Source organism: Sebastes fasciatus, chromosome 2 (genome assembly GCF_043250625.1).
Source record: "Sebastes fasciatus isolate fSebFas1 chromosome 2, fSebFas1.pri, whole genome shotgun sequence".
Taxonomy (NCBI): domain Eukaryota; kingdom Metazoa; phylum Chordata; class Actinopteri; order Perciformes; family Sebastidae; genus Sebastes; species Sebastes fasciatus.
In genome coordinates, this window is record NC_133796.1 from 41,346,426 (window position 1) to 41,363,569 (window position 17,144).

The window sequence follows — 17,144 nt, forward strand, 5'->3', positions numbered from 1 at the left end:
GAAGTAGATGACGCAAGTTGAGGTTCATTTTGCACACCAGAGGTCTGTACTACGAAGCCAGTTCAACATCCCCAGGGTATCTTCTCCTTATCTGGCTTGGACAAGGACAAGTCTACAGACTGCAGACAGACAGGCAGAGCGGCACATTTAACCAAATAACAAGGAAGAGCAAACTATATTAAACAAATACGAAGAAGTTAAACACTTAATACAGACTAAAATTAACCCAGTTGAAGTTGCTAAATGCAGAAAGAACAGCTGGCAGAAGAAAAAACTCCCGATGTGTGAATGCGTAAATTAACAGAGTTATTTATTTAACGAAATATTCAAAAGTCAGTTATAGTCGTCTAGCTATAAATAGCTTTTAGTGGCGTAGTGGATGAATGGATTACACTTCATTATACTCATTTAGAAAAAAGTGGCCTGTGTGAGTATTTCAACCTTCTTCCAGCTGCGTCCCCGTCTCCGGCGGTGTGAAACGGACTTGTAACGAAATAAAAAAAATAAATATAAAAACATAATTCAAAGCGGTAAGCACCTACAGCATACAGTCAGCTGTCCTTCCTGCATCTGTCAGTTTAAACTGTGTTGTTTTTAGTCTGGATTATGACTCTAACTTCTTCATTTGTGTAATATGATCATACGATCTGCGCACCAAGCTCTGATTGGCCAGTAGAAGGTGCTTTTATACGAGTTGATCTCTTATCTGGAACATAATCTGCTCCGGAGCAGGTTAGCTGTTCAGCATAAGTTATCATGGTGATCTACCCCGGTAAGAAGTGATCCACCTTCGTAGGATGGGAAACCCTGAAGGGTTAACCCTGAAGTTACCTCGCTATAACGCCAAATCCTGCTTCGTAGTACAGGCCTCTCTCTGGGTTGTGTATGAAATCACTCCCTCGTTCACTACTCCCTCCGTTGTAGACACTCAATAGTTCACTCTCTTGTGAGCAGTATTTCTGACATTTTGTGTCATCACCGACAGGTGTGACGCTGCACAACTGTAAGGTTTGCATCTATAAGAAGCGGGACATTGCATTGTGGTATTGTTAGAAAAAAAGTGCACAAAAGTGTCATGGACAAAAATCTTTTAGGGAATGATTTAGTGAATACATTTCAGACAAATAAAATGTCGGAGGGTCAATACAGAGCAGTACATAATGAACAGAGAGAAACTGGACACAGTTATCAGAGTAGTTGCTTGAACTTGTTCAAGATCACAGACTAATAATGTAAAACTCTGTTGAGGGTGGACTTTTCCTTTAACGTCACTGCTCGTTTAGTGTTTCTACCATGTGTCTACTGTACACCAGGTCAGCCTTTTGACATCAGGCTCGGTTCTTCTATCTAACACATTCTACGTACAGCATTGATCCTGTCTGGACGTACAGAGGTCATGTGCGGCGGTCAGCTCAGATTGAAATGGGGCAGGTGAGGATGCGATCCTCCAGCAGGACGCTGAGCACGAGGAACACAAAGTACAGTACGAACATGGTGAGGCCCAACTTTCGACTCATCTTCCAGCGGCAGACGGCGATGGAGATGATGACGAAGAGGAGCATGAGGAAGAGCAGCACAATGGCGCAGAAGAGGCCGTTGGAGCTGACGGTTACCGGCTCGCCGTTGTGTAACAGAGTGTATATGAGCCACGGGACCGGCAGACTAAAACCAAAGAGGACAGACGGGTTTCTGTCAAGGTCACAGTTCACATACAGTACTCTATCTATCTCACCACTGCTATTTAGATAGCAGTGGAAGGTAAGTATTGTAGTTAAGTATCATTCTGAGGTACTTGTACTTTACTTGAGTAATTCTATTTTATGTTACTTTGTACAAGTACTACACAATATCTATATGACTGCTATAGGTACTTCTCAAATTAAGAATCTACATTAAAAACATGCGTTAAGCATATAAAACACAACACACTGTTAATTATCATTCGTCCTAAAATGTTTCGGCTTGTTACGCTTCCAACATCTGGTTGTGGCCCCTGGTCATGTCTATGAGTTGTTAGCGGCGCCATCACAAAGAGATTTCGCCTCTAAATGTTAAATTTTTTTTTAAATAACTTGAGGCCAGAAGAGATACAATTATAGTTCATTTTAACTGTTGAAATTAGAGGGGAAAAAAGCAAACTATTGTAGCAGAGAACTTAGTTTCTTCCTTTCTTCTCTCCCATAAATCATCAGATTAATTTGATATCTTTGAAGGGGCCTGACCCCGAGGTTGGGAACCACTGGACTAAACTAACTACATATAAAGAAGCTAAAACTAGCTCCACCTTGAGCAGCGACAGCAATACAATTCTGCTTCTAGGAAACACTGAGGGGGTAAAAAGGGGAAAGCTCTCCGGGGCCATGTTCATACTAAATATGAGCAGTGAAAAACAAATTTTATTTTGAACCAAAATATTCACCATTACTCATTATAAACAATGTATTTATTGTTGCTTTAGTAAAATGTAGACGGTTTCATAATGAACACCACCTCTCCTGAAAATGTTATGAGTCTTTTTTTTTATTTTGTACACAACCATTGCGGAAAAACAAAAATACCAGCCATATGAACTGAGACATTTACTGACCTTAACTAACTATTAGTATATTTATATATTTATAAAGCAGATTTGGGGAGGTCCCATTCACTAGACCTTTTTGATACTTTATTTTAAGTACACCTTAGTGATAATGCTTACATGTTTTGACTTTGGTAGGATTTTGAATGAAGACTTACTTGTTATAGAGTATTCTTGTACTGCATTTAGACAAAGCGGCTCAATTAAATTCTGAACTGGGAAACTTTAGATTTTGTGAAAATTATGACCTCTATGCCGAACTTCAACTTTTTGGCGTTCCTCAGGGTTCAATTTAAGGCCCCATATAGTTTTTTTTTGTGCATGCATGCATGTAAAATGCAAAAAGATATTTCTCTCCATTTTGTTTCTTTAACGGTCTTGTTGGATGTCATAGAAGTTTCTGAAGATAAAGTAAAATAAACATTGTCTTTTAACCTCTCAAGTGACTTTACACTCAAAGTATTAATGCCATAATTGACTCTGTGTTACATTTTGATGCACAGGTAAAAAAAAGTGCTTTAGTAATGTTTTTTCAAATAAGAAATCCAAAAGCATGAAATTCTCTTTGGGTTACAGCTGGTACAGAAAGTTGTAATGCAGTCACTCACCCTACAGTGATGTCGAAGATGTTACTGCCCACTGAGCTGGACACGGCCATGTCCCCCAGACCTTTCCGGGCCACGATCACACTGGTGATCAGGTCAGGGATCGAAGTTCCGGCCGCCAGGATGGTCAGGCCCATGATTTCCTCCGAGATGCCAACAGTCTCACCTAACTGTAAAACAAGAAACAGGTGTCAGTGCCCATTCCAGCAAAGCAGGTTAACTCTTAAGCCTATAGTATATGCAGTATGCCTTTATTTTCTTTTACAAATTTACAAATTATTTTTGAACATTAATAAATGAGTGAAAAATAAATAGTCCATAGATTGTCTTGTCAATACTGTGAGGTTGGCAAACAATCAGCAGAGACTCCAGAAAGTCCATAAGCTGATGTTTTTACACTTTGTTTTTCTGTTCCAGAGCCAGGCTAGCTGTTTCCCCCTGTTTCCAGTCTTTATGCTAAGCTAAGCTAACTGGCTGCATCTTTAACGAGAGAAACGTTATCGTCTCCGACCAAAACTCCGGTGTCTCCCCTGTTCCCTCCGGCCGCGGTCGGGAGGCTGAGGCAGGAAAAGCCAACACTAGGATCAGCATTGATTCATGGAGAGACCTTCGTCTGGTCAGCTAACATTACTGCCAAGCAGCTGAAATATAGAGTGATATTGTGCTTTTAGCTGACGTGTGTCGCCTCACTGTTTTGAGCGATGCTCCTTCATGTCTATGTAGGGCGAGCACAAGCGCGAGACCGACGCTGACTTTCGTTGACTTAACGGCCACAGGTGTCGCTGTAAACAAGACATTTCGGATTCGTACAAACTGTCCCTTTAATACAAGTGTCTGGGACGTTAGTTTGACCGGGGTAATGGAAGTTCTCATTAACCATTTGTATTGTAATAGTTTCATTCTCGTATTGATTGATTGTTTTGATGCTTTTAAACATGCAGTTTCCCAATCAGTCCTGTGTATGTCCTCTTGAATATCCAGTCTCCATGCCTCCAGCCTGTCAATCGTAGACTCCTTATCTTATGACATCAAAGCTACGTGGAATAAAGAAATCTGACTCCTCTCATTTAGATTTAGATTGTGTGAGGTTTTCAAGATGTGATTATGCTAATGGTAAAACACAACTCAAATTCAACAAAAGAACACACTGTGCACCGAAGCAGCACCTCAAAACTTTTAAGACCGACCTGTTATGTTTACAATACCACTTAAAAGTACCATTCACATCTGGACAGACGCAAGACATTTTCCATAACACAATTGTCTCAGTGTTTTTTAAATTCCTGTAAACATGACTCGTGTGAAGTGTCAACCAACCTGATGAGCCCACCACACCATCAGGTAGGAGAAAACTCCGATCCACATGATGGAGCCGAAAAATGTGCCGACAAAATACCGTCTGGACGCCTGAAAAACACAAAAGTGGATCAGAGAAACTGCCACAGAACATTAGGAACTATAAAGGTCTGGAAACAGATATCCCGCTGAATAAATGGTGCTCTTTAGTAAAACATGTTAAACTGATTTGTACGTTTGTGATAACATCTGTTATTTAAAAAAAATAACTGACAGTTTATACCTTTTTCTTTCAGCTTCTCCAAACACACAACAACTTCAGTAATATGAACAAATACACTCAAAATACTTGAAAATAATACAATTCAAATACCAAAATCAGTTCATTTCAAATATTCATTGATTCATCTAGAAGCATGTAAGTCTATTGCACATAAACAACAAATAACATGAACATTATTTTAATGGATCTATTACATTTTATTTGTAGGAAGGAAAATTGAGTTTTGATACTAGGGCTGCACAATATATTGTTCTTTTAATCGTCAACTTGTGTGATTAACACTTTGCAACAGACTGATATTGCACTTTTGAGTTAGTTGTAAGAGTATCAGTAGAAAATTGCACTTTATTTGGTGCCTTTTGCGTTCAGTTTAATGTGTTCAATAAAAGAATGTTGGAAATAATTTCCTCTCATTTTTTTTATTCAACAAGCAACTGATTGTATTTTAGCAGTTCAGCAGAAAGGCAGAACTGAGTACGCTTTCAAATCCGTGGAATCATTGCGATAAATAAACTAAGTAATCACATATTTTTCTCATATCCTGCAGCCATAGATATAAATGAGAACTGTCGATGCATGTAAATGATAAATGGACTTGCATTTATATAGCACTTTTCTAGTCTTCTGACCACTCAAAGCTCTTTACACTACATGTCAGCATTCACCCATTCACTCATACACTGATGGCAGAGGCTGCTAAGGTGCCAACTTTGCCAATCAGGATCTAATCTAAATACTCATTCACACGCCGATGGCTATGCCTTCAGGAGCAATTTGGGGTTCAGTGTCTTGCTCAAGGACACATCGACATGTGACCAGGGGATCAAACCACCGACCTTCCGATTGGTGGATAACCTGCTCTACCCTCTGAGCCACAGCCGCCCCTGGTCTTTGGATGTGTATATTAACAGACAGGCTGAATCCGGCATGTTAGAAACATCAACTTCTTCATGTCTGCTGATTATTGCCAGTCCTAAAACCAGCTTATAGGCACATAGAACAAAATACTCCACTTCAAGTAAAAGTCCTGCATTCAAAACCTCACTCAAGTAAAAGTGTTTTTTAGCAAAAATGTACTTTAAGTATGAAAAGTAAAAGTATTGATTGGGCAGTAAAGTGTTTACTATTATATATATGATGTTTCTGGATTAATATGACTGTAGCTTTGATGTGCATGTTTCACTTTACTGCTGTAGATGAATCCTCCTTTATATACTGTTGGCTAGTTTAATCTACAGCAATGCATCATGGTCTATAAGATCGTCATATGTTTGTAAACGCCGCTGTCCTGTGAGAACCACGCATCTCTAAAAAGTCAAATAAACAGCCTGTTTTCAGCTTTGTGACGATCCATTTTCCAGCTGATCCAATAAGCTTTTTAAAGAGTTTATTTAGCTGAAGGAGGAGGAGGAGGAGGAGGAGGAGGAGGAGGAGGAGGAGGATTAAAGGAACACTTCATCCTTCAGTTTACCACAAACATTCAACATCAACACATCTGGAGATACGTGGTTTCCACGGGACTGGAAGGGGATGAAAAACGAATCTAAAAAGTAACTAAAGCTGTCAGACAAATGTAATGAAGTAAAAAAGTACAATATTTCCCTCTGAGATGTAGTCGAGTAGAAGTACACTCAAGTACAAGTACCTTGAGTTTGGTTGGTACTCACCAGGTTGCGGACGTCAGGCAGCGTGAGCCACAGCGGGAACACGATGGGCAGCAGGAACAGGTAGGTGGCCTGCTTACGTCTGCTTTCAGGCCACTTTAAAGACAACGGTTCATTCTCCTCCTCCTCTTCCTCCTTTTCCTCTTCCTCCTTGTTTCCATCATCATCATCATCGTCATCACCTTCACTCTCACCGGAGTCGCCGCTGTCCTCGTCTCCCTCGTCCTCGGCGCTGCCGTCCGAGCCCTCTGATCCCCCCGCTGCTGCCTGCAGGAGAGAGCACACAAGTGAAACAAAGAGTTCTCAAACCTTCTTCTGTCAGGCCAAAACTGATTTCATTATTATCAACCATACTGGGAGAAGTAGCCATGAGGGCTGTCAGTCCATTCAAATATTTAATCGTGATTAATCGCAAATTTGTGTCAAGTATTTAATACTCTTATCAACATGGACACATATTCTTGCTTTATGCAAATGTATTTATATATTTTAAACCCTCACAGGTACTGCATTTAGCATAAAACAATATGCTCAAATCATAACATGGCAAACTGCAGCCCAACAGGCAACAACAGCTGTCAGTGTGTCAGTGTGCTGACTTGACTATGACTTGCCCCCAAACTGCATGTGATTATCATAAAGTGGGCATGTCTGTAAAGGGGAGACTCGTGGGTACCCATAGAACCCATTTACATTCACTGATCTGGAGGTCAAAGGTCAAGGGACCCCTTTGAAAATGGACATGACAGTTTTTCCTTGCCATATTTAGTGTAAGTTTGTAGCGTTATTTAACCTCCTTCATGACAAGCTAGTATGACATGGTTGGTACCGATGGATTCATCAGGTTTTATAGTTTACTATGATACCAGTATCTTCACTCTACCGTAAGTTAGCAAGTTGCGTTAATGCGTTAAAGAAATTAGTGTCATTAAACGGAATTTGCGTTAACGCGTTATGGCATTAACTTTGACAGAAATGATATTATCAAAAACATGAAGTGCATGTTTGTTTCTGTCTCTGCTGTGCAGAAGAAAAAGGTTTTTATAGGCTGACCTGCTATACTGACACTGAACTCCACAGCTTCTTCATATTTTGGATTTAACTGATGTGTTAGCTTGATGACAATCACCTGTTTTGTGTTTTTTTTCCCACCGTTAAACATCTGTCCATCATGTCCTTTAGATTTCGTCTTACTTCTGAATAACCTGAAACTTGATAGCCTCGCTAATATCTGAGCACCTTTTTCATAGCAAAACCTTTTGACTCTTCACAGCAAGAGGAACTAATAACTAATCGAGTTCAAGCTTCTCAAATGTGAGGGTTTGCTGCCTCTCCCCTTAATTATATTAATAATTATATTAGTATTCATTTTGAAGTTTGCTCTATTGAATGGACAAAAAGAAGCATCCTGAATATGTCACTTTGTAATGTCATTTCTCACCAAACACTCGATTAATGGAGGAAACAATCAGCTAGGGTTAGGGTTGCCAGCTGCCTGCCTGCCTACATATCTATCTATCTATCTATCTATCTATCTACCTACCTACCTACCTACCTATCTATCTATCTATCTATCTATCTATCTATCTATCTATCTATCTATCTATCTATCAAAGAGGACACTGTCACTGACAGCATATAGAACATAGTTCTCCATATTAATAATTTACATCATGTGCTATTTAAATATGTTCATAAATACTTGAAGTAAAACATGTCAAATGATAAATGTCTGTGCTGGTGATTCTACTTCAGATGCTCTTCAGGTAGTTAGAGCTCTTTAGCTGAGCCCGTTCTGAGAGCTGATTAGAGACCGGACCATTTCAAGGAAGGATTAGCAGGAAGCAGAGCTGCCTCTGTGGGGGGGGGGGCTCAGCTTCATGTAGGGGTAATGAGTCGATGATATTGGATCATTGAATCGATATATATCAATCCACATCCCTACTCTTTTCTGCTCTCTCACTTCAGGTTCTCTGGGTGGCACTGTACATTTATTTCTAATTAATGAAACATTATTTTAAAGTTTTCTGAATCTTCTCTTTTGATTTACAGAATTTGATTTTACAGGGCAAACATTTCCAGAGGAATTAAATATTCAGATGAAGGCTGTGATGTGTGTAAATAATAAAATGCTTATTTAACTATAGCAAGTTTGTCTTTAAGCTTTTGGGGCGTTAACTATAGTACTGTAATAATAATGGTCCAAACTATAGTTTTAAATGACGAACCTTCAAATGTTCTTGGGGGAGGATCCCCAAACCCAAAATCTCCTTGTATCTCGTATTCACTGTAGAAATTCAGAATGTAATAATGATGGCTGATAGCGGCCACTTCCCACTTCTTCATGCAGTCTGGAGCAACATTAACCTTCACATGCTCAGCAATACCGCCAGTTGCATTTCCAGTTGCAGTTAACATCAATAAGCATGGAGCTTGTCAGGAGGGTACAGCTGCTGTTGGATCTTTATCTCATGACATCTTACTTTAACATGGCATATGTAGTTAGTGGCTTCGAAACTAGAGAATCAAAATGATTTCCAAAGTCTCAACTTAAAGGAACTGTTTGTAACTTTCAGAAATGTCTTGTTAACAGCGACACCTGTGGCCGTTAAGTCAACTAAAGTCAGCGTCCTGTTGCTCTCGCTTGTGCTCGCTCTACATAGACCTGAACGAGCATCGCTCAAAACAGAGAGGCGACACACGTCAGCTAAAAGCACAATATCACTCTATATTTCAGCTGCTGACGAAGGTCTCTCCATGAATCAATGCTGATATTGTGTTGGCTTTTCCTGCCTCAGCGCAGGCTGAGGCAGCGGGGCTCAGCAGTGTGTCTCCCTGCTCTCTCCGCCCGCAGCCGGAGAGAGCAGGGAGACACCGGCACCCGGTCGGTAACGAGTCAACAACGTTTCTCTCTGCGGAGCCCCGTCACTTCACAAGACACGGGAAACCTCTGTTGGTCTGGAGGAGCTGCAGCAATTATTTCTGCACAAACGTCCACTGTACATTCACTAGATATTCTCAGAGCTAAACTAACTCTTCTGCAGTGTGGAGTGAGCGCGCGTTCACATCTAGAGGTGGAGCGAGTACGCGAGAACGCGCGCGCTGTCTGAGTGAAGGTAAGCAGGCAGAGGAGACGAGGCTTCAGCCACACGTGAGCGCGCATATGCGAGCGAGCATGTGTCCCGACCCGGTACATTTATACGCTTAAAAAGTTACAAACAGTCCCTTTAAAACAGATCTTCGTGAATAAAAGCTTCCGTTTTCAGTATTTCTGTAATCGGGTTGAAATCATTTCTGCGTACTTTTGACTCGCCTGGCTGGTCGGCCGTCTTCCCGCTCATCTCCTTTGTCTGTTGAGGCTGTGAGGTGGACGGCTCGGCTGCAGCGCCCCCTGGTGCGCCGGCAGCAGCAGCACTGGCCGGCTCAGTTGGCTTTTCATCAACATCTGGAGAAAGAAGAAGAAGACACAAAATGACAGGGATATTTATACATATTATATGTATACTGCATCTCACCACCACATATATACTGGAAAAACAAAGTTTGGAAACTTGTGTTTGGTGGATTATTTCTCTGTTGTTACAATGCTAATGGTCATTGTATTTTACATCGTTGGAAAGCCTGTTTATTTACCTTCGCAATGATGTCACACTTGTAAGGATCATGCATTTGTGGGATGAGCAGCACAGCTGATTATGTAGGTAGCGCCCAAGAAATATTTGCCAAAATGCTCTGTCAATGGTGAACAGTGTATTCTCCTGTTGGTGTTGACTCTTGTTTTGAGTTGTTTGGTGGATTGGATGATTGAACTCTCTATCAGTAACAAGGAACAAACAAGACATATTGACTATTTTACACTTTATTCATTTAATACACCGTCAGGAGCCTCAGTAGCGGTGTAAGATCCATACGCAGCCACAACAGCCTGGCACCTCCTCCTCATGCTGGTCACCAACGTGGTCACACGTTGCTGTGGGATGGCGTTCCATTCCTCAACCAGGATTCGTTGCAGGTCAGCCAGCGTGGATGTGTTGGTCACTCTAACACGTACAGCACGCCCAAGTTGATCCCACATGTTGAATTGGGTTGAGGTCTGGACTCTTGGCAGGCCGTTCCATTCTCTCTACTCCCACATTGTGGAGGTAGTCTGTGATAACCCTGGCTCTGTGGGGGCAAGCGTTGTCATCTTGGAGGATGAAGTTAGATGCCAGATTGTGGAGATATGGGATCGCCACTGGCTGCAGAATCTCGTCCGGATATCTCACTGCATTGAGATGGCCTTCAATGATGACAAGCCTTGTTTTGCCAGTGAGGAAGATGCCGCCCCACACCATGACACAGCCCCCACCAAAAGCTGTTACTCCATCGGTGCAACAATCACCATAGCGTTCTCCACGTCGTCTCCATACTTTGACCCTGCCGTCCAACTTTCGCAGACAGAACCTGGACTCATCACTGAACATGACATTCCCCCACATGTTCAGGTTCCATTGTCTGTGTTGTCGACACCAGCGCAAACAGGCCTGATGGTGAAGGGCAGTCATTGCAGGCTTCCTGGTAGCCTTATGAGAATACAGGTTAAGAGCATTTTGGCAAATTTTTCTTGGGCGTTACCCACATAATCAGCTGTGCTGCTCATCTCACAAATGCATGATCCTTACAAGTTGGACATCATTGCGAAGGTAAAGAAACAGGCTTTCCAACGATGTAAAATACAATGCCAATTAGCATTGTAACAACAGAGAAATAATCCACCAAACACAAATTTCCAAACTTTGTTTTTCCAGTTTATATACACAGCATGCAGATATACTGTATATAGACGACTCCAACACTCCAAGTAAGTTGTTCCGTCACCTTTTTTCTTGTCTGGTTACCCCAAAAACACCTGTCTGTCTTAACTTTTAACATGTAGATGATGTAACACTGCTCACACACACACCTTATAATCCTCTGAAGGTGTTGGCACTCGTCTAACAGAAAGTGCTTTTTATTTCCAACTTTGAGACAAAACAAACCACATTTTAAATATTGAAGCTGACAAAATGATGATGCTTTATGGGCCGGTATGAAGTGCCTGTGGGAGTGTTTGGAAATAAACATGCTGTAGTAATGGAGGAAAAGGGATTCACATCTGGTCCCATCTGCATGTTAATCCTCAGGCTGATTGATTCAAGCTCGTTGAGTCCTCTTCAGACTCCCTGCAGCCCCACTTTGCTCTGCACCTCAGACTCCGAAGCACCTCATTATTCCACACTGTGACGCACAAACACACAGACTGAGAGGCTCCGCTGATTGTGGAGAACAACCTCCTTCAACCCCCAAACCATCTCTGATCATCGATAGACAGCCGACCATTTATATGAGTGCTGCACCTCCAGCATACAAACTTCTAAATAAAAACGGAATCGAAAAAATACCAACAGTCACAAAATATTACTACAATATTAAGAAGGAACAGAACATTGCCGGTTTGTTTTTATTTGCCTTTTTTAGATGAGAAAATCATTATATAAGATGAGTTTAGCTTAAGACAAAGACTGGAAGCAGGGGGAAACTGCTAGCCCACCTCTGTCAAAAATTAAAGTAATAATCTCTGAAGTTTTCATTTAAATAAATGTCTTTTAAATCACTATCTATCGTCGAATGAGGTAACCCATTGGTTACTGAGTCAATGGCCCACTGATGTTAGTCCTTGCATTGGCAGTATTACGAACTGAGTGTCTGTGGCGACATTCCCGGGAAAAATCACAAGTGGCGACACTGTTTATATCTCTGGGGAGTGAGATCCAGAAACACAACTGCAATTATTGCTTATCAGTATTGTAACTTTAAAGCTAGGGTTGGTAATCTAAAGAAACCAGCAAGAGTACACTAGATTTACAAAATGATCGAACCTAAAAAACAGCCCAGTGTTGCCAACTCTTCTCCAATGAAAGTAGCTAGCAGCACTAGCTAAGTCCCTAAATCTAGAGAGAACATCACCAAGTCATCAACACTGACAGTCCGTCCCTTCAGGCCTCCCTCCAAAGACACTCCCCCAACATTATCATTAGGTAGGTAGACAGGTAGGTAGTCAGTCCGTCCCTTCAGGTCTCTCTCCAAAGACACTCCCCCAACATTATCATTAGGTAGGTAGACAGGTAGGTAGTCAGGTAGGTAGACAGGTAGGTAGACAGTCCGTCCCTTCAGGGCTCCCTCCAAAGACACTCCCCCAACATTATCATTAGGTAGGTAGACAGGTAGGTAGACAGGTAGATAGACAGGTAGGTAGACAGTCCGTCCCTTCAGGCCTCCCTCCAAAGACACTCCCCCAACATTATCATTAGGTAGGTAGACAGGTAGGTAGACAGTCCGTCCCTTCAGGTCTCTCTCCAAAGACACTCCCCCAACATTATCATTAGGTAGGTAGACAGGTAGATAGTCAGGTAGGTAGACAGGTAGGTAGACAGGTAGGTAGACAGTCCGTCCCTTCTGGGCTCCCTCCAAAGACACTCCCCCAACATTATCATTAGGTAGGTAGACAGGTAGGTAGACAGTCCGTCCCTTCAGGCCTCTCTCCAAAGACACTCCCCCAACATTATCATTAGGTAGGTAGACAGGTAGGTAGACAGTCCGTCCCTTCAGGGCTCCCTCCAAAGACACTCCCCCAACATTATCATTAGGTAGGTAGACAGGTAGGTAGACAGTCCGTCCCCTCAGGGCTCCCTCCAAAGACACTGCCCCGAACATTATCATTAGGTAGGTAGACAGGTAGGTAGACAGTCCGTCCCTTCAGGCCTCTCTCCAAAGACACTCCCCCAATATTATCATTAGGTAGGTAGACAGTTAGGTAGACAGTCCGTCCCTTCAGACCTCCCTCCAAAGACACTCCCCCAACATTATCATTAGGTAGGTAGACAGGTAAGTAGACAGTCCGTCCCTTCAGGTCTCCCTCCAAAGACACTCCCCCAACATTATCATTAGGTAGGTAGACAGGTAGGTAGACAGGTAGATAGACAGTCCGTCCCTTCAGGCCACCCAGACAGGCAGGTTGACAGACAGCAGGCAGGTAGGCAGGTAGGCCGGTCCCTCATTACATTCAGTAATGAAATGATTGGATGGGTTTATTAGAGTCCTGTGACAGCCACAGATACCAATTTCTTTTTCAATTTCTTTGTCAGAGCATTTAATTTATTGATTGCTGTCAGGATGTGATGAGAGTTTCAACAAATATAACAAAAAATATTTTTGAAGTAGATTACCAACCCTAGAGGCAGTTACATGGTTGGAACTAGCATTTATTTGGAATATTATGATGCTAAATATTAACATGTTATAATATTATATAATATATTGGCCTTCAGGTTAGGCCGCTTAAGCACAACTTATATTAATTAAAGAGTAATTAAACACAAATGTTAACATACATTTTATATGGACAATTCTACCAATAGTATCAATGTTGTCAGTAGCTCTAAATGCCGTTTATTTGGCACAGACTGTATAAATATGGATGCAGTCTCCGTGACGTCATCCATGGGTGTCTGAAGAGAGTTGTGAAGCTCAAAGTGGGTGGCTCTGCCCGTCGCCATCTTGACAGTGAAGACACAGCCTAACTCCAAAAATTGGTAAAGAGGTGGATCGTCGGTGAAGCTGAGGCAGGTCAGGTGACGCGGCAGAGCAGACAGCTAGCGACCTGAGACGGCACCCACCTGTCACTCAAAGTGGCAACGCCTTTAATTATATCTAACTTTAAGCCTTAATTTAATTTAAATGGGTGAGTTATAGAAACATTCAACCCCTGTACAGTTGTCATAGAAACAGGGAAATGATCTACAGAGACGAAAACTGTTTTTTTGTACCAGGCTGTAAACACAAAGTGGAGCGTATTAACATGGGGGCCTCAAGTGGCCGTTTGAGGAACTGCACTTCCATGTTAGCTTCATTTTTCAGCCTCGTAGGTTGTCGCTTGTTTTTTGGGGGGGATTAAAGATGGAGTTTAATATCTTCTCCTAATCTGGAATTTGAAAAAAAGCCACCATACAGAATAAATCATTTTGATTTAGGTAACTGTGGAAAACACAGCGTGGATCTTTTCCTCTGCTGCCACACTCAGAACAAACTTTAAATATTTCGTCCCACAAGTGGTAAGCATTAACAATACTAAATGTGCTTTTCTTCCTTCCAAATATTTTGTTTTCTGCTGAGGCTACTGATCTTTTTAATTTTGACAGAGCTAGGCTAGTAGTTTCCACCTGCTTCCAGTTTTTGTGCTAAGCTAGGCTAATACACTTCCCGCACTTATCTCATGAAATTGGTATACTGTAATCTTCTTATCTGAATGTTGGCTTTTTATCAAAATGTCAAATTGTACCACCACCACCACCACAACAACCACAACAACAACAACAACCACAGAAAAATGTCTTACCCTTCTTCTGTACTGACCCCTCCCCTCTAACATCACCATTAAAGGATGTCTCATGAAATTGATATACTGTAAATCTTCTTATCTGAATGTTGGCTTTTTATCAAAATGTCAAATTTAACTTTTAACTAAAGAAAAGTGTTAAATTCTCACACACAACTCACCTTCAGAGTAGTGGTGATGTGATTTGCTCTGTAATTTGTCCGAGACCGGGACATTCAGAGGCTTTACTTTGTTCTTTGCTGCAATCAAGAGAATCATCGCTCATATACAACATGAGTTCTTTTTACATCGATCGATACTTCGTCCATGAACAGTTTTGTGCAACCAAGTCAACATGCTTTTGACCTTATACTCACACTCTGGCCATTTTGTAAAAGACTGGAATAGAATAAAACAAAACCACTCCAAGGACTTTAGTTATGCTGAAATGTAAACCTACATCCCGTCAGTCTGGCATGGCATTTTTTTCATGCAAATCTTGACACATAGCAGTGGGACGGTATATATCTCCTCATATCATTGACTTTTATATATTTCTATGTCTGGACCATCACACCAAACACAACTAGACCACACTGACAACCATCATACCAAACACAACTAGACCACACTGTCAACCATCATACCAAACACAACTAGACCACACTGTCAACCATCATACTAAACACAACTAGACCACACTGTCAACCATCATACCAAACACAACTAGACCACACTGTCAACCATCATACCAAACACAACTAGACCACACTGTTAACCATCACACCAAACACAACTAGACCACACTGTCAACCATCATACCAAACACAACTAGACCACACTGTTAACCATCATACCAAACACAACTAGACCACACTGTCAACCATCATACCAAACACAACTAGACCACACTGTCAACCATCACACCAAACACAACTAGACCAAACTGTCAACCATCATACCAAACACAACTGGACCACACTGTCAACCATCACACCAAACACAACTAGACCACACCAACCATCATACCAAACACAACTAGACCACACTGTTAACCATCACACCAAACACAACTAGACCACACTTTCAACCATCACACCAAACACAACTAGACCACACTGTTAACCATCATACCAAACACAACTAGACCACACTGTCAACCATCATACCAAACACAACTAGACCACACTGTCAACCATCATACCAAACACAACTAGACCACACTGTTAACCATCATACCAAACACAACTAGACCACACTGTCAACCATCATACCAAACACAACTAGACCACACTGTCAACCATCATACCAAACACAACTAGACCACACTGACAACCATCATACCAAACACAACTAGACCACATTGTCAACCATCATACCAAACACAACTAGACCACATTGTCAACCATCACACCAAACACAACTAAACCACACTGTCAACCATCATACCAAATTTGAAGTTCCTAAGTTAAATCGTTTTCGTGTTCTGCTCCGGAAACGAAAGTGTGATACTCGAACGGACGGAAAGACGGCAGGACGGATGGACGGACAGAAGGACGGACGCACGGAGAGCTATATACCTCCGACTACGTTGTCGCGGGGGTATAAAATTGTATTAACGAATGTCTAAGGAAATTGTTTATACTGTTTGTTCCCTCTGTCTAATATTCTCTGTGATCAAAGTGATATACGGGAAAAAACTCACAAATTTACATTTAAATATTTTCTGAAATGATAAAGTCATAAATTTATGATAAAAAAACACCTCAGAAATCCTCTGAGATTAAAGTAAAAAATTTAGCCGCCGTCTGAAAGTCATTGCTCCTGAAGTCGTGTTTTTATGGTGAGGACGGCCTCTGAGTGAGGTGAAGGTCCTGAAAGATACATATGCACGTTTTCTTTCATGTTCTTTCTTTGTTATTTTATGAACATAATGCTGACACCAGCATTGTACTATATCCTCATGTTAGACCTGTTGTCCTTTATTTTTCCGATGGGTTATCAGATAAATCCTAAAAACTGTTGGCTGTTTCCAATATTGTCTCTGACGGACGGCCTCTAATCGAGGTGATGGTCTTGGAAGATACATATAAGTATTTTCTTTCATGTTCTTTCTGTATTTTTTTATGAAGATAGATTTTATGAAACTAATATAAGTAATATATTTTGCACTCGGTGGCCTATGTTACTGCCGTGTTTAACGATGGCGTCTGTAGTTTAATGAGGTTGATCCAACCTTGCAAAGTGAAGCGATGTGGTTCCTTGATAACAAAATATTGTTCATGTAAATTTGTGACAATAATCTCAGAGAATATCTGAGATTTTT

The 17,144-nt window shown here is 41.3% G+C and overlaps 1 protein-coding gene across 4 annotated transcripts in view; it reads right to left on the bottom strand.

Moving 5' to 3' along the window:
- Positions 1-1,023: 1,023 nt before the first annotated feature.
- The window catches only part of LOC141761258 (sodium/potassium/calcium exchanger 1-like), a 36,924-nt gene continuing 20,803 nt past the window's right edge, over positions 1,024-17,144 (bottom strand). For 3 of the 4 annotated variants that reach the window (XM_074624592.1, XM_074624604.1, XM_074624599.1), the window contains exons 7-12: positions 15,001-15,078; positions 9,729-9,871; positions 6,430-6,693; positions 4,501-4,590; positions 3,187-3,353; positions 1,024-1,662 (exon numbers count right to left, since the gene is read on the bottom strand). In XM_074624592.1, coding sequence (XP_074480693.1) covers positions 1,413-1,662; positions 3,187-3,353; positions 4,501-4,590; positions 6,430-6,693; positions 9,729-9,871; positions 15,001-15,078 — 992 coding nt within the window. In that variant the 3' untranslated portion in view covers positions 1,024-1,412. The remainder of the gene's footprint in view (positions 1,663-3,186; positions 3,354-4,500; positions 4,591-6,429; positions 6,694-9,728; positions 9,872-15,000; positions 15,079-17,144) is intronic. The other variant, XM_074624611.1, reaches the window with a different exon arrangement.